Here is a 27,681-nt window from a genome sequence, read left to right as displayed (position 1 = left end):
TGTACATTATGCAAAAAGTTTGAAATCTCAAATAAACCACTTCAATTGTTCAATTATCCAAATCCAACACTATTACTAGAAAAATATATGTCCTAAATGGCATGATACATGTCCCAAAGAACACTCACAATCACTTGAATTATACAATAAAGATGAATTATTTAAAACTCAAACAATGACTATCAAATGAAATGATTCTCATTTTTGTCTTGTTTCCTTCCGTTAAAATCATATTTATTTGACATCCAACTTAATTATAATTGAGTCGGTCAAAATGAACTCAAATCAATTTAAGTGGCTGAAATATAATTGAAGTGAGTTGGATTGATCATGTTAGTGGGCCGATTATAGGTCACTTTCAAGTTTCAACCCTACTCTTGATGATTTCCCTTTACGACCTTCATTTTTAATTCCTACGAAATTGCTTACAATTGTATCGGAGTGGACTCACTAGCTAAGGTAGATGTTGTCTTTATGGGGAGCTAACTTATGGGTACAGTGGTACACCGAACTTGATTGGTCAAGGTAACAGCTCCCCCAAATAAAAACTCATAAATTCCACCAAACATTCAAAGGGAGAACACGAGCATTCTAGATCAATTGACTTCACTGTACAGCTACCAGTTCGTAGCTATTAGTCCTCTGGATATCACGAACAGACAGAATCCAATATACATGTAATTTAGTCAAAGTCTGAAGTTCCTAAATAAATATTATAGATCGTGCATGCTTGTATGGTGAAAAAAAATGTAGGACTGGATTCGTGGGACCTTATTATATACGTTAATAGTCATGTCTCTGTCTGCAAAACTTGGATCAGACCAAGCTCTTTCAAAAGGTGAATGCATCACCACAAGCATTGAGATTGTCTTCGCGACTATCGGGAGTTTAGGCCATTGTAAGCGGACATCAAGCAAATATTTATTACGTATATTATATGTTAAGCTCTCTTAAAATAAGCATAGAGTTTTGCCTCGTGAATCAAGCTTTATGGCAAATGTTTAAGATCATATTCTACTATAGCTTTGTTCTCGTGATTTTAGATTATGTATTTCTTAGGCTGAATGTATGTGACCTGTCATGTAGAATGAAAGGACAAGGCTACTGTTGTTAAATAGTAGTAGTACTAGATGGAGTCTAAAGAGAGAAAGTAAATCTACTTTCGCATGTACCAAAGTTATTTATAATTATTTTACAACCGTTAGATTTAGTTGATTTTAAATCAATGACTCAATTTTTTTCTTCTTATTTTTCCAAAATTATCCTTTCTGTCAGAGTGACTTGTCATCCATGTTTACAATGACGGAATTGGAGAGTATCCCGTTCTGGTACTTAGCGGAGCGCGGTCTTGACCTCGCCGACGCAAGAGAGTGAGTGCGCCACTATGCGAGGGACCACAGTCAGGGCTCGTGGCGGAGCAACCTTGAAGGTCGTGATGCAGTCGTCAGGTATGATGAAGTATTCATCGTCAGCGATGGTGAAGATGGCAGAGCTTTGAAGCGATGGGAGCAGAGAACGAAGGGAAGAAGAAGAGTGTTGGTGAGTGGAGACAGTGGTTTGTGATGGTGGTCTGCAGCAGAGTATGTTAGTGATATGAGATTTAGTATGGTGTGTTGATGAGGGAAAACGGTGATTTTCGATGGAGAAAAAAAATAAAGAAAACAAAAAAAAGAAAGGAGAAGAAAATGATATAACAAGAAAGGAGAAGAAAAAAATAAAATAAAAAACTTACATTTTCCTTAGGCACGATAAACTCGGTCTTAGTACTAATGAAACTAAAATCAATACTAGTATACTACATTTTCTTTTATAAGCAATACCACGCTACCTGAATTGAAGAAATCCACCAATTTGTCTGCACCTAAATAATTAAGTAATCAAAATTCTCAGTAATAGTTTTTGTATGGATAAAATGTTTATATGTATAAATAATAAATAAAAAACTCAGAAATTAAAATAATTTCAGTACATATTTTATTATGTTATTTATTATTTTAGTGCTACTTGCCAAACAAGAATGAATATCCTTGGGATACAGCGAAACATTCATACTTATTTTTACCCAAATTCCTTTAAATATAATTATTCTAGGTTGTGATATTTTATTATGGCTTATCTGTTACTTCTCGTCTTCTCCGTTGAAAATTGATGCTATTTACCAAAATACGCACACAGTTTGACAGTGCTGATCTTTTTAATACATGACATGTTGGATAAGCTCATTTGCAAACATTTTTTTTTAAAAAAAAACAGGAAGAAAAAAATTAAATAAACTTTTTCATAAACTAAAATTAGCTTATCTATTAACTAAAAATGATCTTTTAAAAAACTTATATGATAACGTTTGTATAAATTAATATGCATTAAATAATTTTAATTTATGAGAAAATTCATTTTATTTTTTTCTAAAAATGTTTTTAAATAAAAAATTGATCCAAATAGACCCAAGTGTTTGCCTTTAACGTTATAGATAACGTTTTTAACCAAAATTTAACATGTAGTTAAGAGTAGGTGAGATTTTTTGTTTATTTGAAAGACTCATTGGTTAATTATAAATTGAATTATAAATAATCATATTTAGAGGGAGTAAAATTATTTTTAAGATCCAAAACTAAAATGCATTCTCTAAACAAAATGGATCAGAGTGTAGGAGCTCAATTATTAGTGAAAAGGGCAAGATTCTCACATTCTTTTTGTTGTTGTGCATGAATGTAAACACTAACAAATATTTTAATTTTCCACAGCTATTTACGAAAGGTATAATTAAGTCATTATCAATAAAACTGGGGAAAAAAATAACTAGAGAGCGACATTGCCCTAATCCCAACTCGCAATAAATAAAATTTAGTGTACATGGGTAAATAACATATACTAACTGAAGAGTATTAAGAAAGAATCGGTGGGTGAAAAGTGAGAAGTAGTATTTGATAGTATTTAGATATTGTGGCTGGCGCGTGGATATAATGAAATTGGGGGAGGTGTGTGTGACGTGGTTCCTCGGATGCCGCCAGAGGCATTCATAAGCTGCGATTGGGTGAGTGCCAGTTGGATCCATCCCCTCTTCCCCATAAATCCAGACTGGTTACACATATTTCCACCACTCTACTCCCCATTCTACCCTCAGTTCTTATCCATTGCCAGGGTCAATTTCGACCTCAAATAATCTAACTGGCCCCAAGCTGTCACCTACCTAGCCTCCCCCCACACCCCAAAGCCTTCCTCACTTATTTCCACAAATCCCTTCTCTCTTTTTCAATCCCATCCCTCTCACGCCTCCCGCGCGTGTCTTTCACTCTCTTCCTTTCCTTCATCCCTTCCATGGGACCTATATATACTCCCTCTCTTCCCTTTTCCTTCATCCACATCACAAAAATTACAACACCAATCTCACCCATTTCAAAAAAAGGCCGTTAGTGTTACTATTCGTAAAATGGCCACTCTTGTTCTTTACCAATTCTTTCTCAAACTCTTGCTCCTAATTTCAGTCTTTCAGCTTTCCTTTGCTGCTAGGAGACTCAACCAGCTGGTTCAGGACCAGTCACAGTTACTCCATTACCACAACGGTCCTCTTCTATACGGCAAAATCGCCGTGAACCTAATCTGGTATGGTCACTTCAAACCATCCCAAAAGGCCATCATCACCGATTTCGTTACCTCACTGTCATCCCCATCGTCTCAGAGCAGCCAGCCATCTGTTGCCACGTGGTGGAAAACCACGGAGAAGTACTACCACCTGAGTCCCAAGAACAAGAAGGCTGCTTCTTCTCTTTCTCTATCACTGGGCGATCAGTTTCTCGACGAGGGTTTCTCGCTGGGGAAGTCACTAACCAGCAAGAACCTCGTCGAGCTGGCATCCAAAGGGGGACAGAGGAACGCCATCAACGTTGTTCTGACATCCGCTGACGTGGCAGTCGAAGGTTTCTGTATGAGCCGATGTGGGACCCACGGCTCCTCCTCTTCTGCATCTCACGTGAAGAAGAACAACAACGGCAAGAACTACAAGTTCGCTTACATCTGGGTCGGAAACTCCGAAACCCAATGCCCGGGGCAATGCGCTTGGCCATTCCACCAACCCATTTATGGGCCCCAGAGCCCACCCTTGGTTGCTCCCAACAACGATGTGGGACTTGACGGAATGGTCATAAACCTCGCTAGCCTCCTTGCCGGAACCGCCACCAACCCATTCGGAAACGGTTACTTCCAGGGTCCCGCGGAGGCTCCGCTCGAAGCTGCGTCGGCTTGCCCTGGGGTTTATGGGAAAGGGGCTTACCCTGGTTATGCTGGGAACTTGCTGGTTGACTCTGCCACTGGTGCTAGCTACAATGTGGAGGGGGATAATGGGAGGAAGTACCTTGTTCCTGCTCTGTATGATCCTTCTACATCGTCTTGCTCAACGCCCGTCTGAGAAGGAGGATTATTATGGTGATGCCGATCGTTCAGTTCTCACTGCTGCTGCTAGCCTGCTACTACGATGATGTTAGAAACCACGGATTAGGGAGTGTACAAAACTTCTAATAACCCATTTTGTAGGATTATTTCATTGATTTGTTTGTTTATATCATCTGGATATGTACGCGGATTAAGGATCTTATGTAAGTAGAAGCAACTGTTCTTCCGTTTGCTTTTAAATAATATTGAAATATTACTCTTCGCTAAAACTTCCTTTCTTGCATTTTCTAGTATTTTATTTCAGGTCTCTTCTCACCTCCCACACAAAAGTGATTTATTATTATTATTATTATATACGGGTTACTAGATGGTTCTGGCGATTAGAAACGCTTGTCGTGCGAGTTAATGTCAAAATCTGACACTTACTATTTAGCCCATCCTCTAGGGTCTGAACCATCTGGTTACTATAGTTAATTGAAAATTGGAACCAGCTTGAACCAAGTACAACCTGTGTTACTGTTATTTATTGGAGTTTGACTCGTTAGAAGTTCGACTGAGGTAATATTTTGTGACTACTAATGTAAAATCTTCTTTTAATGTATTGAATGAATAAGATTTTCTTTTTTAGAATAAAAGTACTTTTGGACGTATTAAATTTCAATCCAAACACCAAAATTGTTGGTAAGCCCATGTAAGGTTCAATTATATAAACTGAATTAACATTAAATTTTGTAGGATTCAATTCGCATTCAAAAACACTGTTAATTACTGTTTTAACTTAATATTTTGATTTCTAAACATTAAAAATAGGTAAATGGTGATGAGTGATTTTTATTTTTTAAGATTTTTGTGACATGTATAATGTTAATATATTAATTATTTAGTTACGTTTACATGTTAAATAATAATAATAAAATCTCATTTTTAAAATGAGACAATGTCTTGTAAGTATTTACCTAGCAATGCACACAAACACAAAAAATTGTGCACATGGTTATCAACATTTATATTCAAATTCAAATATCTTATTAAAATTTATAAGTTTATATTCTCTTACATCTTCGTTATTTTTAGTAACAGAAATCTCTTATTTATGTTTTAAATATAAATAAATTTTATTTATCTAAGATTATTTTAAAAATATTATTCATTTAATAAGACTAATTTTTTAATATGTTTGTATTAAGTTTCAATAAAAAATAATTTTAAAATATATTTGTTTTTTAATAAAAATTGACATTTTGATGAAGTTAATTAATTTTTTTATTAATTGTAAAATACTTTTTTTTTTTGTTATAAGAGGAAGTAACACTTATATAATGATAATTTGTTAATAATAATATTAAGTTGGTCTTCTAAACGGATCTTCTTGTTAAAATAAAGAGACTTAATTGAGTATTGAATATTTTGCTTACAAAGTGTGTTGTGTCTTCATTTTGGTTGACTTACAAATAAATCTATATCCTTAATAGATGCAAAGTTTTTCCAGCCGCCAATAATTAATCTCTTCTTGTAAGCATATTCTTTTCATCCATAGGGTTGAAATTTATAGTCTTACTTAAGACTTTGATCATCGTAACTTTAGTGTGTAAAAACAAACTAACTTCTATTCTATCATCATTTTTTAGTGTATAATTTAGGATACCTGATTAGTATTTATCTATTATTTAGTCTCCACATAAAAAAAATATTTTTTTTTATTATCTCAAATAAAATGTATATAGTTAAATGAGTTTGTCTAACTAACTTTAACTAAAAATATGATTGTATAACTTTATTTTATGTGGTACAATAAAATTACATTCATTTGTTTAGATTTTTTTATGCACAAAATTGTTCATCTAATTTTTTTCGATCATCTAATATGAAATTATCTATCTTCATTTTTATTTGGGACAGGTAGACAACCCTTAATTAAATATAAGAATATACTTATGATACTTCTGATTATGTTTCATGTTTGATAAGCCATTATCCAACTTTTTTTACTAACCAAAAAGTTTTATTAACTTTTTTTTTTTTAAAGCAAAGGTTTATTGAACTTATTAATAGTGTTTGGCACACAATTTTTTTAAATAGCTAGTAGTATTTTTTGAGACACTATTTTAGTAATTTTTTTTAACATATTAACTTCTAACTTTTAGTTTTTTATTTTTATTCTCCTTTGCCTTTATTTTCTTAACTTCTTTTATATATATATAAGGCCGGCTTTATTTTATTTTATTTATCTTCTTCCACTCATAAGATAAGGTTTTATTATTTTTACCTTTTTCTTTAGGTAAGATAGGATTTTCTATTACATAAGATAACAATAATGATAGATAATAAGATTGTTTAAATTTATTTGTTATTATTTTTTGGGTATTTTAATATTTCATTTTCCTTTTAACCATTATATTATTTATAATATTTTTATATTATTTTCAAAATTATATTTTAACTATTAATCCCAAGACTAGCCAGTAATCATCGAGTTCACATACATATCTGTCTCTGACACTCTGTAATAGAGTGAAGCGAATTTTTTTAGAAAAAAAAAAAAAAATCCTACACTGTAGCTATAAAAATATGATGGTGAAAATAATCGAACACTATGATTGAGAAGTATTTGTTCAATTCTAGAAATAATTTATGTGGACACGGTATAGAAAAATGGCATTTGCATAGCTTCCAGCAAAGCAAACCATTTCAAAGCAACAGCTAGTGAACTCTGCAAGAGAGCAAATATCTTTCATGGAGTGCAAAAATATCTCATCTAACCAAGAAAGAATGTTCTGAAATTTGCCTTCTTTGCTCAAGTTGGTCCTGCCCTTGTTAGCCGCATCACATACATTTTTGTCCTTTTTGAGAGGGAGAGGGTCCTTTTACCACCCTAGATTTTTACATTTCGACCATTGGATTAATTTAGCACCACTCAGCGACTCCTTTCCTTTTTGGTAAAACATTTCATTATTCTTTTAATTTAATTTATATTAAAAGAATGAAAAAATATTTGTTCTTAAATAAATTAATATTTGCAGCCTTGTAGGACTGTAATTAATTTTTTCCTATAAGTTTGCATACCAAAATATATCCAAGGCTTAGTTTTTCCATCATTTTAATGTATAAAAGAAATTTGACAGATAAGCTTATACGATATAATGTTTGTATTAAATAACTGATACCATTAGTAATACAATATTATTATATTAACTCATCTGTTATATATCCTTCTCAATACGGCATGCTAAGCAAGTTTTATATTTTAATGATCTAATTTTTTTTTTAAAATCATGACTTACGGAAAGAAATAACGTTAAGCCTTAAAAGAAAATTTGTCAATATAACATTTATTTAATTTTTTTTACTGATATAAAATTTATTTAATAAAAATTAAATTGTTAGAATAAACATTGTAAATTTATACAAATAATATGATGTATTATGAATATGTTTAAGAAAATTAGCTGAAAAGTTAATTAGTAACAAAAATTTAAAAAATTAACTTATTAAATTAAAAATATTTGATAAAAATAATTGTAAAAATAACGATAAAATATAAAATGATATAAAAATAATAAAATTATATTTTTTAAAAAAAATAACAAGAAAATATACAAATTAAAAGTTATCATTTAAAAAAAATCTAAAAATTACTTGAAAAATCAGTAAAAAAAAATGTATTTATCAAAAAATCAAATAAATTTTGTAATTAATAAAAAAACTAAAAAATAATTAAAGATATCTTGAAAAACATAACCCATATATACTAACATTGTATTGATAGTCTATATTTTATACTAATTATATTAATTAGCCGATATATTATATTGTTACTTTGTTAGCATATATTATACAAGTCTTACCAAATTACCCACAGGAAGTAACAAATACTACTAGCCAGTAGTAATAGAAAACTCTGGTATATAAACAAGTTGTATCGAAAACATGAAGTGTTCCTGAAGTTTTTGAAATTTGGAATCTGTTAAATTATGAAGCAGATCAAGCACAAAATCCGTGAAAACAAAATGCTTGCCCCTTCATGACCAGTGAGTCTGGTTTGTCTTGTCGCATTCCGGTGTTGTCTGTCTGTGTTCGCCTTAGCTGGCCATGTCCTCTCCGAATGCGACATGTATTTACAATTGCTTTTATACTGTATCTCTCATAGTAGTATTTGTAAGACGATCATTATTCATATTTTTAAATTATGTTCGAGTATAACAACTATACTATATTATACAGCTAATAAAGAATACGGTGGAAACATGAAAGCGCGCCGCACAAACTTCAAATGAATGAACATTAGAATTTAGAATCTAGAAGAGCAACGCGTTTTCAAGCTGGCATCTTTCACTCCACGCTTGACTCTCTACCTTCATTTGACTTCCTACTATATAGGGCTCTTTCCTTACACTTTCCTTCTCAATTTTCCAATTCCCTTCCCTACCTATAAATACTCGTTCCCACACCCATCTTCTCCACAACCTACCCTACTTGATCATTCACCACATTTCATTTACACAAATCATCAATGGCCTCTCTTGTATCCTCAAGTGTTCTTTTACACCTCTTTCTCATAATTTCCGCGCTCCATTTGGGCGCAGCAGCAAGAATTCTGAGTGAAAAGGACCAACAACAACAATTGCAGTTCCAATACCACAAAGGCCCTCTTCTCAGTGGCAAAATCTCCGTCAATCTCATCTGGTACGGTAACTTCAAGCCTTCCCAGCGAGCCATCATCTCCGATTTCATCACCTCCCTTTCATCTCACAAATCCACAGCCCAACCATCCGTCGCCACGTGGTGGAAAGGTACCCAAAAATACTACCAACTCATAAAGTCATCACCAAAACTCACCCTCACTCTCGGTACCCAAATCCTCGACGAGAACTACTCCCTAGGAAAATCACTCACCAACGACAACATTGTTAGTTTAGCATCCAAGGGTGCCTCGAAAGACGCCATCAACGTTGTTCTCACATCCTCGGACGTAACCGTTGAAGGATTCTGTTCCAGTAGGTGCGGGACCCATGGCTCCTCGGTGGGTCCTCGCAAGTTCGCTTACGTGTGGGTGGGGAACTCGGAGACGCAGTGCCCGGGCCAATGCGCGTGGCCCTTCCAGCAGCCCATTTACGGCCCACAGAACCCGCCCTTGGTCGCGCCCAACAACGACGTGGGCCTCGACGGAATGGTCATCAACGTGGCTACCCTATTGGCTGGGACCGTTACCAACCCTTTCGGGAATGGCTACTTCCAAGGACCCAAAGAGGCTCCGCTCGAAGCCGCTTCCGCTTGCACCGGTGTGTACGGAAAGGGCGCTTACCCTGGCTACGCTGGGGAACTCTTGGTGGACCCCACTACCGGCGCTAGCTACAATGCTAACGGCGTCAGTGACCGCAAATATTTGTTGCCGGCACTCTTTGACCCTACCACTTCAGCTTGTTCTACTCTGGCGTAACACAAACGCACGGTTTTAGCTAGCTTAATATTATTGTTGTTCCATGTTAGGGATACACTATGACACAAGAGATTCTTTTATTTGTTTATTGATTCATTGTTATCCGGATGAATAAATATATGAAGTTCAATGTACCAAAGCAAAACATATAGTATATGTGAATTCAATTATTGGTATTTCCATTCTCTAGTCCTCAACAACACACACATGCTGTATAACTCCATATATCAAAAGTTCTGATAACACACCCTAAAAACTAGTTATGTTTCCCGTATATGGATACAACTATATCACAATCCGAATTCGAATTATAAAGAGTTTAATCAATCATGACCAGATAATAATTTAACATCATATAATATTTATAAGAAAGTTTTTGTTGTTTTTAAATAAAATAAAACATGACATAAAAGGCCTTTTATACTTTTATTTATAATGTTTAAAATAAGCTGCAACTTAAAGGACAATAGGACCTTTTACGAGTATCTCGGGCGTTGATTCAACATGGATCATACTCAATTAACATGACTTGCAAGTTCAGCACAAGCTGTAGATTAGCATGGGTCGTGCTGAATAAAAATTGCTAAAAAAAAATTTATTTTTATCTCCTTTGGTGCTCTTCTCTCTTTATTGGCTTCCTTCCTCAACTATTCATCACACTTAAAGCATACTCATAAGTTCTACAAACAAAATAAAATAAAAATACAGTCAAGTAACGATTTATCACTTATAATAAACTGAGTTGAGATGACACAGTTTCGATTGCTTAGGATGAAAGTGTGGGTTTGAATCACAAGCAAAATCGGAAATGGATTTCCTATATTCACACACGTTCATGCATGAATCGAAACTATTGATGAATGAATATCCAATAAATCACATTTTGAATGCATGTGTATTTTTAAGTTAGATATTTGCCACATCGATAAAAACGAGTCATCTAATCTTTATTTAACAGTTCCTTGGCTGAATACGTAAATGCAGCAAATTAATCCTACCCACATGAAGAACGTAGGGAATTCAGATCCATACATAATCCTCGTAATGCGACAGTCCAACAGGAACTAGTCTCATAAAGGAATTCAAATGAGCCAAAATCAATCAGAAAAATGTCCCACAATTTCCAAAAGAAAAAAAATGACTTAAAACTTAAAAGTAGCACTTTCTTGTACGACAAAAAAACAGGATTAATCAATATTGAAAATGATTCATTTACTCAACAAAATTTATGAATTAAATAAGCATGATTCCCAATAATATAAGTGGGTGGGGCAAGTGTTAGTGCAAGTTTAGTGTTAATTCGCCCTGTTACGTTCCACCTCTCAAAGAGTCAATTAATTAAATAGAATGGCAAATTTAATTTAATAACAATCAATATTTACTCATATTATTTCATGAAATAATAATATATTTATTCAAATGCAATTTTTTTGGTAGAAGGCAAAATGGAAACTGATATTTCATAATTTAACATTATGATAACCATGGTTTTAATTTATATAAAATGATATATTAAATATAAAAAATATGATTGATTAATTCATAATGAGACAAAATTTTAATGTCTTATGATATGAGAAATTATTAGATGTTCTTGAAATATCATATAATCTCTACTAATCTTTAACATGACACTTAATTAAGTGTTATTAGTTTTTTATATACACTATAAAATTTTAATATGCATTATGCATGCAAATATTGATTGAAACAAAAGATAGAAGATTACCTAATAATTTTTCATTATTAATTATAAGATGAACTTATTAAAACTTTATTATAATAAAGTGCGTATAGTAGTTTTTTTTCCACTAAAATACTTTCAACGATCTATAAAATAAGTTTTATCTATCTTAACAACAAAAAAATCACCCGAAAAATCTATCTTGACAGAACATTTTTATACATATAAATAGAGAACAAATTATATATAATCACCATAATAATAATAATAAAATATCTACTGAGTTAGATTTTAATGCATGTTAATCTGCCGTTTTATTATAGGCGCACCAAAATACCAACCATCTGGAAAAGCAAATAATGTATGTTAATCCACAAGTTGTTGTTCGACTGAAGCTTTCACTCTATTCCCTATGAAGACGAACTTCTCATTTGAGCTTTATGGTTTGAATTGTGAGGAATCCCTGCATAGTATTAAAAACTTAAGTTGTACATTCAAAATCAATCCGCCATGTATTATGGGACACTTCAGTTATGTTTGATTCAAAACATACGTGAGCATTAAGCTCACCTTTCTTTTCAAACCAAGACTTACGTTTTGGACAATCCTTCTTAAAGTGTCTAGATTTTCCTCAAAATTGACAATTATTGTCCTTTAATACCTTCTTCTGAATTTGCAAAGAGTCGTCATTGATCCTTAATGGTCCTTTACGTATATCATGCTACTTCACAAATTTCTTTCCAACTCCTTGATTCCCTTGATGACTTATCTAATGGATTGAGTGACTTCCTTGATTTTTAAGCCTCGTTTCTTCCTGAACTAACATATTGTGCAGCTTATGCACATTCCATTTATCTTTCATGGTATTATAGCTTATTTGGAACGGGTCATACTCAAATGGTAATGAGTTCAGAATAAACTAAACAAGAAAATTCTCATTTGCAGTCATTCCCAAGGTCTCAAGTCTTGTTGTAATGTTTGTAATCTCAATAACATGTCCATGTATAGTACATGAACCATCAAATTTCATGGTGATCAGTGTACTCATTGATGTCCGAGCAAGAGACTTATCAGCTGGTTGAGAGCGTTCTCTCACTAACCTCATAAACTCTTTAGCATTATCGGTCTCAGGAAGAGTTGTCTTAATACTATCTGCAATAGTCATTTTCATGAATATTAAGCTAAGTCTGTTAGATATTTTCCAAGTTTTATAATGGATTTTCTCTTCATTGCTACTAACATCAGTAATAGTAGAAGACTTCCTCTTACAATATACCAAGATCAAGATCTAAAACATCGAGATAAAATTGGACTTGTTTATAGATTTGACCACTTTGATGACTAACATCCATCATACACTTAATTTCAATCAAATATCTGGCTTGAACATACTTATTGTTATTAACAATTTATAACCATTTTATTAATTTCATTCCAGGCCAAATAAATATCATACATTCACATTATAACTAATAAAATAATAAAAATCTAATCACATTCAAGCAAATATATAACATATACATATTTATCGCTACTGACAATTTTAAAATATTTATGTTAATTTAATTGTAGGATATAAACTTTCAATTCTTTAATTATGTTTGATAATAATATTAAAGAAAATTGAGCAAGTGGGATCGGAAATAGCAAAAACTAACTTGGAATACCAATTCCAAATAATTCCTTTCAATTAACGTACATGCCGGGAGGACTTTGCTTTTCATGAATAAGAAAATTTTGGAAACTATGAATTAGACCGATCTTTACATACGTATGTTGAGCAATTGAATACATTGAACACGTCACACGTTGAAACCTTTACAAAGGTTCAAATCTTTTGTCGAGGCCAATGCCATTGAAGTTTGGTATAATATTTATTTGATACAACATAATTAATGTGAAAATTATATTATGGAAACATATAATTGAAAGTAAATGCATGGAAAAAAATAAATCATTTTTGAAAAATCATAATTTAATAATCAAAAGCTCTAATATCACATGTAAGTCTTAAGAGTTTCTTAGATTAACAATTTTAGGATTTTCAAATATATGATTCATACAAATAATAAATAAACAATCTATATCTTTTTTCATATTAAGATTTTTTTCTGGTATACTTTGATTTCTTAAAAGATGAGAGAAATAAAATTTTATTTCTTTGACTATTCTTTTTATCTTTTTATGTTTGTGATCATCTGAGTTAAAAAAAAAGACTTTTTTTTTGTCAAGAAAAAGACCTTATTTTAGATTAGTGGATATCACCCTTTTATAACCACTATTCTCATCAAATAATAATTATTTCTATTAACTTGTTTAATCCAATTATAATTTGATCATTAATTATTATTTATTTATTTATTAATCTCTATATAAATTCACATGTCTCTCAATATTAATTCTAACAAGCCTGTGTATGACTCTCATAAAAAGTGACTTTTCATGAAGTTGAAATGCTAACAATTTTAAAAGTAGCGATTAAGGCTATTTAGTGCTGATTTTTATTGATCCGCGTTGCCAGTTTCAGCGTGGGGCTATTCTTTTCTGTCACCAAATTTTATTTGGTTTGCCTGGTTTCCGCTTAATTGATGCAAATGTACTTCCTGAGACCGAATAGTTGGGTACTTCACGCGGTAACACTAATACAAGATTCTAAAATATCTTTTTTCCTTAGATCAAAATATTCTAAAGTTAACAATATATTTTAAATTAAAATAATACTACTATGAAACTATAGTTGTTTGTTTAATATATAGGATGAATTTAAACAATTTCATATCAATTAAGATATTTTTAATAATACACTTTTTCATTAAGGTGCAGTGGATATCCCATTTTTAGACCTAGGTGGTCAAAGGAAGAGAATGAAAGAAAGAGGGCAAAAAAAGCTAGAAGAGATATTAGTAATACTATGATGAAAGAAAATAAAAAAAAAACTTATACTTATTTTAAAGATATATGAATGTCAATGTCAAGGTTCGAGTCATACAGTGTGCACAAGCCATAGATGTTAGAACCTAGACTTCTGTCAGTTTATTGACACCTCTTCCATTTTGAATTGATCTGTAAGTATTCCAACCACCGAAAAGCAATCTTAATATCTAGCTAGAAAACACACACGTATAATTAGGCATTTCTAAGTTAAATAAGTGAATAGTAAACCTAGGCATTTCTAAGTTAATAAGTGACAAGTATACTTAGGGATTTCTAAGTTACTTTTTCATCTTAATAAATTTATTACTTTTTCATTAAAATCTCAAATGTCATCGAACTGTACAGCATGAATGAAATTCAATTTATGATTAAACAGTAAATTTATGTTTTTATTTTTAACTATGTGATTATAAGTGTTGGTAAAAGATTATAAGTTTAATTTGAAAGAAAGTAAATTGTTTGGCGTTTTGATAATTTTTATTTTCACGAATTCAGAAAAATAAATATGGAAGCTTATTAAGGATGGTTATATCTGTATCCATTAGTGGATAAGATTCTGGCGTGCAAGCTGGTAGGTTCCTCCTTTCAATTCTCAAACCAGTCCATGATGTCATATAAATACCCCATTCAAGTTGGAAGCTCAACTTGATCTAACCCTCCCACTCCTCAGACTAACAATGATTATTTTAAGGTTGGCACTTGTTGTGGCCTCCCTTGTAGTACTGGTCCAATCCCATGTTCCAAACATTTGGGAAGCCAAGCCCTTCCATCAGATGTTGTCTTTGGTTCAGCCAGACCCGGTTGTCCTAAACTACCACAAAGGTCCACTCCTTAAGGGAAACGTCACCGTTCACATCCACTGGTACGGTAACTTCACCCCCACTCACCGTTCCATCATCGTTGATTTCATCCAATCCCTCGGTTCCATTCCTCATTCTCGTCACCACCCATCACCTTTTTTGTGGTGGCGAATCACCGCCAGGTACAGAGGAGGCCCCTGCACCCTCACCGTAGGGAATCAAACCCTCGACAACACCTACTCACTCGGTAAATCACTTAAAACAAGCGACCTCCTCGCACTCGCTTCCAAAAATTCACTAACAACAACAACAATTCCCATATCGACTCACAATGAATCTATGCACGTTCTGCTAACCTCTGCTGACGTGGCTGTGGATGGATTCTGCATGAGTCGATGTGGGACCCACGGGTCGGGTAGGGTTCAAAAGAAGAGGTTTGCGTTTGCGTGGGTGGGTAACCCGGCCACGCAGTGCCCCGGGGAGTGCGCGTGGCCGTTCCACCAGCAGGTGTACGGCCCTCAGACTCCGCCGCTCGTTCCGCCGAACGGCGATGTCGGCGTGGACGGAATGGTGATAAGTTTGGCCACCGTTCTCGCCGGCGCGGTAACGAACCCGTTCGGGAACGGGTACTACCAAGGGTCGGCGACGGCGCCGTTGGAGGCGGTGTCGGCGTGTGCCGGGATATTCGGAAAAGGTGCGTATCCGGGCTACACGGGTAACGTTTTGGTGGATAACGTAACGGGAGCTAGCTACAACGCGTTGGATGTGCACGGTCGCAAGTTTCTCTTACCGGCGATGTGGGACCCCGTCACATCTACATGCAAAACGCTCGTTTGATAGTTTGATATTTATCTCTCTCTGAGCGTGACCAAAAAGAAATGTTTCTTGGCTTTTTGAAGAGGATATTGATTTATTCTACATATTCAATATTTAGTATTGTTATTATCATGTTTACAAGATAAATAAAAATTACAATTGATTTAGGATCCACATTAGTTGTGTTTTTCTCTCTTTGATAAGGCAATGTCTTGTTGCATAATCAAGATGCTTGAGGTGCTTTTTGTTTGGTGAGATGTCTGTATTCTGTAATACTAATTCAATTTTGATAGCAATTTTGTGTCTTTTTCTTGCATTCATGCAATGCATGTAAATCTTGCCATATTCTGAAAGAGGGGAAAAATATTATTTAGGAAGCCTTCTTCAAAGGGAAATGTTTATTTCACATCCATGGGGGAAAAATAGAAAGAAAGAAAAATATAGCAATGGATAAAAATGAAACTGAAAACAGGGATAAAATGAGGTATGGTAATTGGACTGTAAAATAATTAAGGTTGTTTAAACATTTTGATTACCTGCCCTTTATTTTTTCAACAGGTCATCATTTGTTTCGTCAACAACTTATTTCTAGTTTTATTTTTTGTGTCCAGCTCACTGCTTCTTCAAACCCTCCTGTATCGTTTTATTTTGGGCCTGTTGTATAAACCTCCGGTCATCCGTGGGGCTTTATTCGTGTTTTGAAGCAATGACCTAAAAATTAACCAAAAAAAAAGAAGTCAATAACCTTTAAAAACGTCAAAGTTAAAACACACGTATATGGTCTAGTGAGAATATAAACTGAAACATGGAATTTTTGGATAACTTTTTTAATAATGTTTTTATAAGGACAATGGCAATTTTTTTTACTAAAATAACAGTTTTAAGAGTAAAGACACGTCTAAATTAGTGAAAGCTATTATGTTACTTCTTATTCTAACCCTTCTTTCCTTTTTAAGCTATTTACTAGCTAATTTTTTAAGCAATATACCAGGTATTTTTATTTGTTCTCCTAAGTACATTAACCATTTTAACGATGTCATCTTAAGTGGACACTTTTACGCATGAAATGGTAAAATTTCTAGTAATTTTATAATTTAAAAAGTTATAAGATAAAAACTGATTATATAATAACTTGAAATTTGATAAAATATAATATTGAGTTAAAATTTCTTTAAAAAATAATAATATTATTAATTTTATAATCTAAAAATAAGTTAAGAGATAAAAATTAAGTGTTCAAGAAAAATTTAATAATAATACAATATTCAGTTTTAAATTAGATTTTTTTTTATCATCAAAGAAAATTAAGTTATTTAGTTTGAGCATGCTATATGAATATTATAAATATTTTAATACTGTCTTTCTTTGATTGCTATAAATGGACTTTTTTTTAATAAAAATTAAATTTTTATAATAAGTAAATAATAATCTATTTTTTAAAATGAAAAATAAAATAAAATCGGAAGGGGCCAAGGTTCCCTTCCCCGATAACATACGTTCGCCCCTGTCTCCATTCACATGCGACTTTCACTCATGTTTATCTCAAAAAATAAATGGAAGTTAGGCACAGTGGGTTCCACATAAAATTCTAAACTTTCAGTCATCTTGCATATACGTACAACTTTCAACCCTTTTTCAGTTTCATTCCTCTAAAACCAATCCCATTGATTAAGGGGATTTAGTTGAGTTAATTAAACATGATGGGTGAGTTTTATAAATTTTTTGATATTGTTTTTTTATTTCAATGGAAAAAAACACTGTTATGGTTTTCTACAGAGAATCACTTTTTTTTTTCTAGATGTCTTTTCAATTTAAATGAAACAATACTTTTCATAAATACACACAACATTTTATATTTTGAACTTTAAAAAAAATTCAACTTAAAATTTAATTTTAAGTATATTTATAAAATATAAAGAAGCTATTTCTTTTAAGAAAATATATTTTGTGTGATAAATATAAAATAAAATAAAATAAGATTTATTCTAGAAATAAATATGGTGTGAAAAAACATTTGACCACCAAATTTTTTAGAGCAGTCAAATATTTTAGTTTAATAATGAATAGTATCTGAAAACCCTGAAATGGTTTAACTCAGGCATTTAAGATCGTACACCTGTAATGTAGCTTACTCAGAATTGAGAACCCACAAGGAGTCCCATCGAAAATTGTTGTTTTTAAATTCAACAATTGGTCCTCTAGTCAACTTGAATCTTCTTCACCCCTAGCTCACAGTATAGTCTTTTTTTAGATTAGAGTTTCTTTCACTCACACACAACACCACTTCCAGTCAACCTCTTTAGTCGTTACCGACTCGTGTCGGTCAATCCCTTTCCCCAAACCCACTTGTATTTCCTCTCTCTTTTCCTCCCTATATTTAGGGTGTTAGTCATTGCACATTATGAATATAATAAAAAATATATTTTAACATTTATTATAGTATTAAAAATACAATTTTTAATAGTATAAGTACATGTTTGGTTTTAGTTACAAAAAATTCATAATTAATTTTAAATTAAAATAATTTTAAATGATTTATGCATTGAATAAAAAAAATTATACTAAAATTTGATTGAAAACTAATTTTAACCAAAATTATTCAAACATAAATTATCATCAAAATTAATTTTTACTTAACACTCATACAAACACAAGATTAAGAAGGGAAGAAGTGAATTCAATTAGTGGGTGGTAGTACCGTGGCGATGACAAGGCATTAAATGTGTGTCATGTTTTCTTGCCAAAATTGACCTTTTAATGACAATTTAATGTGTTTCTTTACTTGCTGTTTAAAAATCTTTCTTCTAGGCGAAGACAAAATTGACAGTTTGAGTATTGCAGTAAGAAAACATTGATATTTTATATTTGCTTGTGCTCTCTTTTTCGTATCCATACGCAAACACTGGTCCTTTCTTTTGGCTTGAAAGGACTCCATCCATCCATCCATCGGTTTGCAACTTCATCCCATCCATCCAGAAACAGAAGTACTTTGGCCCTTTTCAGTCTCTCTCTACTCTAAACGCTACACACTACACTTTGTACCTTTCTTTTTCTTTGCTTGCTATTCTACACCGTGTCTTTACTCTTGTTCTTGTTGCAGCTTGGTGGTTGCATTGAATCGGAGAGGGTAGGTAGGTGGGAAGACGTGTCTTGTTTTGTAGCTTTCCCCTTCGCTCTCTCTCTCTTTCCCGGCGCATGTGCCGGATTAGACGCCAACTGCTTCCATAATTCACCTCCTCCAACCAACCAACACAAGATTTCCCTCTGGGTACTCTAAATCTCATACCTTTTTGTTGCATGCCACTCTTTTTTCATTTTCTGTTTCTCTCTCTTACCCACCTACCCTTTTGTTTATTTACTCAAGAAACTAAGAAATCAGAATCCTCCCTACACTTTCCAAAAAAAAAAAGAAAAAGAAATCAATTTGTGGATTTTTTATTTAATCAAGATTTGGCATCTTCAAAACTAAATTTCTTCTCTTTTTTTTTCCTTTTTGTTTTCCCTCTTTTTCCTTGGAGTTTTCTCAGCAAGGATATCTGACTCTCTGTTGATTGCTTGGACTATGCGTGATTCTTAGCATTCTCCCAAGCTTGCAGTGGCTTTGCTTTGGAAAAGCAAAAAAAAAAAAAAAATGTACTTCAATTTCTGTTCTGTTAGGCAAAAAATTCACATTTTTATTTTTTGTCGGGAGGGAATTTTCTTGCCTTTATATTTTCTCTGCTTCATGTTGTTGGGGATGTCTGTGAGATGAACATGTAAAGTTGAGATTTTTTCAATTATCTTCAATTTAGCAAGTTTAATTTTGTGCCCTCAAAATTCCCCTTATCTTCCAGTTTTCGATCTCTCCAACCCTTTCCGAAAGATGCTTCCTTTTTTACTGGTTATTCAGAGAATATTTCAATTTGAACTATTCATTCACATGCTTGTGACAGATATTTTGGTGTATGTGGGTGTGAATCACTGAGTCTGGAATATGCTTTTTCATCTTTGTTTTTTCTGTGAAGAGTTCCATTTTTTTTTGTTAATGCTTTTAATTATTATATGCATCTCTGTATTTAATGCTTTTAATTATTATATGCATCTCTGTTCAAAATTGTTATTTTATAGATTGGATGGAGGAAGCATGTGAATTTCGAAGTTGGGCTGAATTGATTCCTGATGCGCTCGGGGTAATCTTCACCAATCTTTCTCTTCAGGAGAGGGTAACAGTGATCCCCAGGGTGTGCAAATCATGGGCTAATGCAGTAACTGGACCTTACTGCTGGCAAGAGATAGACATCAAGGATTGGAGCAACCGATGCCAGCCCGACCAACTCGATTCGGCTGCTCGAGATGCTTATCACAAGAAGTTCTGGATCCCTCCGCAAACTCAGTGTTTCTGGCCTCCAAACTGAGAGCATCTTCACTTTCATTGCTGAAAAGTAAGCGAAGTGCACAATTTTAATTATAACATGCAGTTTAGACTTTAGGGTAAATCTTGTGGATAAGTGTTTTCTGATTATTGTGCTAAGTGCTGACAAGTGTAGCATTAGGCTGTAAATTTGACTCATTTTAGTATAGTTTTAATGCTGTTATTTCACATTAAATAGTACTCATTTAGTTAAGTTGATATCCTAGGACATTGTATATCTCTTGGGCTGGAAGAAAATTAAATTAATGAAGGTGGTGTTACTTGTTAGCTGGATCCTATTAGCCATCTTTTCTTATACAAAATCCTTCTACTCTTTTGCAAGTGCCTGTTCCCTCCATACATTGCGACTGCCAAGGAGCAGTATGAATGATTCCATTGTGGAACAGATTGCTGGGAGGCTTTCTATGATTTCTTTCTTGGATGTGAGCTACTGTATTAAAATTGGTCCCTATGCGCTTGAGATGATTGGCAAGAACTGCAAGCTTCTAGAAGGGTTGTGTCGAAACATGCACCCATTGGATACTGCGGAGAAGCCGCATCAAGACGATGAAGCATATGCAATTGCCTCCACAATGCCTAAGCTCAAGCATCTTGAAATGGCTTATCATCTTATCAGCACTTCGGGTGTCCTTCAAATACTTGCAAACTGCCCTAAGCTTGAATTTTTGGATCAAAGGGGGTGTTGGGGTGTGACACTTGACCACATGTTTTTAAAGCAGAAATTTCCAAAACTGAAGGTTTTGGGGCCTTTGGTTCTTGACACTTATGAGAGTGATGGCTGGGATGATTTCTCAGATGTGTCTGATTCATCAGAGTACTTGGCCTGGGACTTTGTGGCTGGTGGCATGGGAGAATACTATGTTGATGATAGTGATAGTTACGATGGAATGTGGGATGATGAAGCGAGGCTAGATGAGCTTCAGTTCGGGTTTTATGAAGGGATAGAAGATGCAGGAATGTATTGGCCTCCATCTCCATAAGAAGCTATAGCTGCTGCATTACTTGTGATCAATTGTATGCTTTTCTACTCTTGTAACTAATGCTTCTACTTTTCTTTTATGTGCTCTTTGAATGATGTGTTTTTTTTTTCCTTCAAGTAATGTTTGGCTTGCTCTGCCTAGCATATGCATAATCGAGTGAGATTGTTATTGACCTACCTTAGATTTCTTACTTAAGTAGGAAAAGGAAGGGAAAGAGAAGCTCCCTTGTTTCTCACATGTTAGAGGTCTACATGTTGTAATTGGAACATCTGGCTTATTACGATGTTGTACCTTCTTGAAAAAATATCTGTTTGATGAGGTTGTCAAATTGGATTCGGATTTTTATTGTTGTAATAAATTAACTGTTGAAAATGTAAGCAAGCATTATTCCATATAGGGTCCGTCATCCACGAGAGATTCTTAGGCTCTCCATGAGAAATCTTACCCTTATTCCATATAAAAACAGGTAACACTTTATGTGGGCTGTAATTTTCTTAATCTTATAATTCAGGTAAAAAATGTTTTTTATGATAACCTAAAGTATACAACTTTTTGGATTTGAGAGCACTTGATAATTTCTGAGATCATCTTAATTATCTGTTTGCCAACAATCTTCAAAGAGGACCCGTGAACACTTTTTTTTTGTTTGTGATCCGCGATTTTGATGACTTCACTTCATGGAGCTAATAAAGCAGCATTCTTTCCCGTGGACTTTCTTGTTGCCTCTGTATGAGTCAACACCTGTCTCAGGTACCAATCAAATTCATGTATTCACGTGTTCATTAAGTGCGTGTTTAAGGTGGAGAAATGGTAGAAAAAAATCGTGGTCACACTATAGTTGCTTATCAAAATTCACGGTCACCGTAGTTTTTTGTCCCAAAATCGATTATGGGTTACACTAAGTGCGTGCGAGTTTGGATGTGTTTAGATGAGGTAATCAATTTTAAATGAAATTGATTTTGCGAATTAATTTTGGTTTAAATTGATTTGAAAGTGATGAGATTTATGTTGAAATATTTATTTTATAAAATCAAGTTAGGAATAAATTTTAATTTTAATTTTTTTTATCTAACTCAGTTATTTTAAAATCAATTTTAAATTTATAATTAATTTTAAAATCTTTTATAAGATAAAATCAAATATATAAAAATATATTTAAAATCAATTATAAACTCAAGAATCAATTCTTTAAAATCAAATCAAATACACACTAAATGGAAATCATTATATTCAGGGTCATCCAACATAAAAGTTGAAACTAATTTCGCTTTTAATTAAACGTGAAAAATCATGTTTGCAAACACACTATGATTAACAAATGTTTAGTTCTCACTTCTCTGGTTGAATAGTACAGTATTAAGGCAAATTTACTGTGCAGGGATTCTTTTATAAACAATTTACGCAATGAGGTCTCATTTATAACAAATTACGGAGGGGGTCGGTATCTTACGTGGGTGCCGCCATTGACACTGGCGGGAAGCTTGAACCGCCAGTGCCAATGGTGGAATAGACTGACTAGGAGAGAGGGAGAGAGGGGTACCGCCAACAGCTTCTGTGGGATAGGGGGAGGGGGTACCGCAAGTGGGTGTTGCGGAATAGGGGGAGAGAGGGGGAGCGTGATAGGGGGAGAGAGGGTAAAGCTATTGGCGGTACCCCTCTCTCCCTTTCTCCTAGTCAGCCTAGTCAGCAAATGCTGTTGGCGGTACCCCTCCCCCTATCCCGCAAATGCTATTGGCGGTACCCCTCTCTCCCTTTCTCCTAGTCAGCCTATCCCGCCATTGGCACTGGCGGTTCAAGCTTTCCGCCAGTGTTAATGGCGGCACCCACTTAATAAACCGACCCCCTCCGTAATTTGTTATAAATGAGACCCCATTACGTAAATTGTTTATAAAAAAACCCCTGCACAGTAAATTTGCCACAATATTAAATTATATTAGTCGGTTTTCCCGTGCGAAGCACAGGTTATTCTTTTTAACATTTGTTTTGTAATAACTAATTATTTAACATAATGAGTCTATTAAGTGAAATCCAATAGAAAGACAATTAGAAATATTATTTTCTACAACATAGTTGGTTTGATGATTTTATTTATAGGTATATATATTTTCAACATTTTAAAGGATGATATGATTTGTGTCTTACTCATGCTTCTTTATTGCATGATGTAACCTCTATGTTTAACTCAGCAGGGTCTTAATATATCTTTTATTGTGGGGTTTTTGCTCAACGACAATTCAGTAAAAAAAAAACCCAATATATAAATGTAAGGAGAAACACATGTCCTGTAAATTGTTTTTAACTACTGACCAGTGACCACCGATGATACTTACTCTAACATAGAGGACTCTAGGATAATTTCTGTGTTACATTTATAAGATAACGAAATCATATTTTGTAGCAATTTTTAGACAAATAGAAGACCTAAAATTCACATTCATCTTGAAAATTCCTTCTCCTTTGTAAGGCAGAAAATTTCTTTGACATTTCTGATTTCATTAATACATTCCACATTGTTGTCATATTTTTCTAGCCTCCTGAATCCTAATTGAGTACCCTCAAGATCTTCAAACCGGACTTTGGTAGGAACATATAATTGACCAAGGTGCAGAAACTTTTGCCCAATTTTTTGAGAAAAGAAGAAGGATATGATAAACATATTTAGAATTGAAGTTGCAGTATACCTTTGTGCAGAAACGTTATGTTAGAAAAGAAAAAGGAAAAATAAGTTCAACAACTTGTTCGGGTAAAATTTAAGGTTCATACTCGATAGCGTAGAGTATTTAATTTGGATAAACAAAAGTGCTTTAAATCCAAAGTGCAGTAAAAACAGAAGCATAATAGTTTCATCAAATTGAGCTTACTGCTCATTTCAAACTTGTTGTCTACTATATAATGTAACCAAGCTTCATGTTTTGTTTGTAGTTGGTAAAACTGAGCAATTATCAGAACACCTGCATAAAAATGATATAGACCATTGGATTGTTCAGATCGATAGTTGCTAGATTTAATTAATAATTAAATTTAAAAACAAGGCTTATCTTGTATATTAACCATACTGATAATAATAAATAGAAATGATAGATGATACATGATACATGATCATAAACTAAACATGCAGAAAATATATAATAGGCTAATTTTTTAAAAGACCTTCGATTGAAATTTGGGAACATTTTCTTAAATAAGTTCTTTCCTTAAACTTCTCCTTGAAATTTGCAACATTTTTCTCATCCTCTGGTAAGTTCGCATAGTGGCGTGGTATTCTCCCACTTCAAATTGTAAGACCATTTTGACATTTTCTATCCTTCTCATCGACAAAATGAAACATCGTTGTTTAATTTTGAGGGTAAAGCTATTTGACAAAATAGGGAATGCAAACGTTGTTTGCATTCAAAGCAGAAAACATATATTAGTAAGCTTAGATGATATTTGTATTTTCAAAAGATCACATAAAAAAAAAAACAAAGATAACATAGTATTTCATAACAAAACTGATGCAGAAACATCACTTGCAGATAATTTCATAAAAATAGAGTGATAAAATAAGAAGCTTGACATAAAACAGTACATTTGTGCCAGAATAAGAAGCTTAAAAAAACTGATGCAACAACTCTCTCCTTTGAAGCTTTTCCACTGTCAAAATTGTTTTGCTTGTTTTATCCTTTGTTGCAATTAACCTACAACAGTACATTTTTTATTGTGTAAATTAAGTTAGGATGACAAATGTTTCAAAGGAAGAAGAAAAAAAATAGTAAAAATACGATAATGAATAAGAATATTGAAGAAAAAAGAATCTATATCAATAATAAGAAAAAAGACTACATAGTACATCTTTTCGCAACACAACGAAACTCATCTTTATAAAGGCAAATCAATAGTTTAAGAACAATTCTACAGTTTTTTTTCGGGACACAGAACCATTCTTCTTTAATTTGAATGTCAAAAGCTTACCCACTATATTTGATCCATTGGCTGGGATTAATTGTTCTATTGTGTAACCCGATTCAATTCGCCATTGTAATGAGCAAGGAACTACGTATGAATTTATTTGTCTTTTAACCAAAGGCAAGATGAATGTGATATAAAAAGGAAGTTGGTTCTTTATATAATTGTGGGAGCTAATGAGCTTTTCATTTGTGTTTATCATTTGTAAACTCCCAATAATAAAATATTAATGGTGGGATTTAATGAGTCTTACGACTGTGATTATAATTTGTAAACTCCCGACATTAAAAGATTAATTGGACATCCCGGTATTCCATACAGAGGGATAATGTACCAGTTTTGGTTGGTTTAGCACGTTTATTAAGACTTTAAATTTTGATATCATAACCAGCATTAAAGTGCAAAGCGCGTGCACCGTTATTATTGGAGAATTGAAACAGTTTCGTTATTAATGGGGAAAAATTCTTTTGATAATAGGTAGGTGGATGATTCAAAGAGTATAGTAATTAATGTGAAAAAAAATCTGACAATATCTTCCCACGTTAAATAAAGACTTAATGTACGTGAACATATACATGCAAAATTAGCGGGACAATGACATGCAAAATAGGCGGGAATTTTAGAATGCAGAACTTATTCGCTTTATTAATAAAAAGAAAAGATATCCCCTAAAAAGATAAAAATTAAAATTCTCCTCTCAATAAGGATAATTAAGAGTCACTATAGCAATTTTCTCACTTCTCACTGTTTTCTTCTCGAGTTAGAAAGATTAACATAGACATAGGCCTCACAACATTGTCTTGTTTATCTCCTCGCATTTACTGCTCCATATGGGACGCGTGTTTCCTTTATTACCTACATCTCTATCCGCAAAATATCCACACAAAAAAACGATGCCCAACTAAACTAAACTGTGTTTTTATTTCGTTGTCAACTTTCTCCTTAGCAGCATGAGATAATTAAGAGGTGAGTACAGCATTTACATATACAATTAATAAAAATTAAAATATATTAAAATAATAACTGATTTTTTGTCAAACTAGTTTAATTTTACTTAATTTTTTTATTAATTATGTCTAATATATATCTATCCTTGCAGAGGATTACTCATAACATATCTCCACGCCATTAATACACCTTCGTTCTCTCGGGTTATGAAAAAATCAAATAAATTAGAATAGAGATTAGTGATCACCAAGAAGGTAAGGGAAACATGCAGGAAGGTACTTCCATTGTATATCAAAGAGTGTTGCCGTGACTGTTTGTTTGGTTACCTTTTTTAACCTTCAAAATTCAAATGATAGAGGATAACATTGCAGTGAAAAAAGATGATTTTCTTACTGGGGTTTGGTAAGTGGTGAACAACATGTGGATCAGTCCCGTACTTTATTATCTGGACCCATACAATAGGAACTCATTACGCACCGAATACACATTCTCATATTGTTTACAATTTAGATTTTTTGTTCACTTTTCACATGAGAATAATAACAGATAATTATAGGAAAATACACCACCCAGTCGAACACTCAGCAAAATCAAAATCTTACTAGAGACCTTCCTTAAGTGTGTGTGATTCGTGACTGAAATGATTTCAAATCAATTAGCAAATGTGTTAGGAATCAAATGATTGCTAAGAGTTAAAAAAAACGTTTCTTATGTTCTCAATTTCTCACGGAAATCGAGTGTAATAAGGGGGACAGTGAATATCTGTTTATGATTCATGCACTATTCATGTTGTGTGATGATTCCAGGAATGTCTCTGATGGATCTTTGATCATACTACTTCATATTATTAATTAATTTGTTGTTACATTTTTATATTTGTTTACCATCCACATAAACATAATTAAACTTAAGTATATTCTCCCTAAGTTTAACTTCTATGCTATACCGTAGGTAGTAGTCACATGATTACATGTGATAATGTTTTTGGATCTTGCAGAGTATTGTGATTTCAATCCATCTTTTGAAACTTGTGTCCGACCATTATTTTGGAGACTTCAGATAATGCCATTAAAGTTGGTGCAGCACGTGCTTAGGAACATCAAGATTTAATAATTAGAGTTAACTAACATAGGTTGTGATTTGGGTGCAAAATTGAGGTGAAAATGGTGGTGATTATAACTTGTCCTTGTTATCATTATTTTTTATTATGTCTAACAGCTTTAGTAAATTCGATTTCTGAGTTTCCCTGAATGTGAATCACAAGGAGGACGTTTTGTTTGTCCTCATTGTTCAAAAGTGAAGGCAGGGTTGAGGACCACCAAATGCAGAGTCCTCAG

The 27,681-nt window shown here is 33.2% G+C and overlaps 4 protein-coding genes and 1 long non-coding RNA gene across 5 annotated transcripts; 4 read left to right on the top strand and 1 right to left on the bottom strand.

Moving 5' to 3' along the window:
• Nucleotides 1-946: 946 nt before the first annotated feature.
• On the bottom strand, nucleotides 947-1,867 carry LOC106798921 (uncharacterized). Its single transcript, XR_001388615.3, has 2 exons — nucleotides 1,733-1,867; nucleotides 947-1,570 (listed from the first exon to the last, which is right to left on the bottom strand). It is a non-coding gene; the product is annotated as an uncharacterized lncRNA (long non-coding RNA).
• A 975-nt stretch (nucleotides 1,868-2,842) lies between these two features.
• Nucleotides 2,843-4,658, top strand: LOC100794117 (protein PHOSPHATE-INDUCED 1). Its single transcript, XM_003526527.5, has one exon. The coding sequence runs from the start codon at nucleotides 3,431-3,433 to the stop codon at nucleotides 4,403-4,405; it is 975 nt and encodes a 324-aa protein (XP_003526575.1). The 5' UTR covers nucleotides 2,843-3,430; the 3' UTR covers nucleotides 4,406-4,658.
• A 4,136-nt stretch (nucleotides 4,659-8,794) lies between these two features.
• On the top strand, nucleotides 8,795-10,002 carry LOC100793598 (protein PHOSPHATE-INDUCED 1). The gene has a single exon (XM_003526526.5). The coding sequence runs from the start codon at nucleotides 8,900-8,902 to the stop codon at nucleotides 9,824-9,826; it is 927 nt and encodes a 308-aa protein (XP_003526574.1). The 5' UTR covers nucleotides 8,795-8,899; the 3' UTR covers nucleotides 9,827-10,002.
• Nucleotides 10,003-15,072: 5,070 nt separating this feature from the next.
• On the top strand, nucleotides 15,073-16,380 carry LOC100793070 (protein EXORDIUM-like 2). Its single transcript, XM_003526525.5, has one exon. It carries the CDS (start codon nucleotides 15,122-15,124, stop codon nucleotides 16,079-16,081), a length of 960 nt encoding a protein of 319 aa, XP_003526573.1. The 5' UTR covers nucleotides 15,073-15,121; the 3' UTR covers nucleotides 16,082-16,380.
• Nucleotides 16,381-18,947: 2,567 nt separating this feature from the next.
• Nucleotides 18,948-21,714, top strand: LOC100305923 (uncharacterized). The gene is given in 4 exon segments (NM_001248068.3): nucleotides 18,948-19,328; nucleotides 20,168-20,379; nucleotides 20,381-20,481; nucleotides 20,794-21,714. Coding segments are annotated over 3 exon segments (966 nt in total). The 5' UTR covers nucleotides 18,948-19,328; nucleotides 20,168-20,172; the 3' UTR covers nucleotides 21,452-21,714.
• The last annotated feature ends 5,967 nt before the right edge of the window (nucleotides 21,715-27,681 follow it).

This window comes from Glycine max, chromosome 6, assembly GCF_000004515.6.
Source record: "Glycine max cultivar Williams 82 chromosome 6, Glycine_max_v4.0, whole genome shotgun sequence".
In the NCBI taxonomy this organism is placed as follows: domain Eukaryota; kingdom Viridiplantae; phylum Streptophyta; class Magnoliopsida; order Fabales; family Fabaceae; genus Glycine; species Glycine max.
Note: the sequence above shows the minus strand (reverse complement) of the source record. Positions and strands in the feature narration are given on the sequence as shown.

Excerpts from the sequence above, each read along its gene's own strand:
- LOC100793598 (XM_003526526.5), top strand. The coding sequence starts at position 8,900 with ATGGCCTCTCTTGTATCCTCAAGTGTTCTTTTACACCTCTTTCTCATA.
- LOC100793070 (XM_003526525.5), top strand. The coding sequence starts at position 15,122 with ATGATTATTTTAAGGTTGGCACTTGTTGTGGCCTCCCTTGTAGTACTG.
- LOC100794117 (XM_003526527.5), top strand. The coding sequence starts at position 3,431 with ATGGCCACTCTTGTTCTTTACCAATTCTTTCTCAAACTCTTGCTCCTA.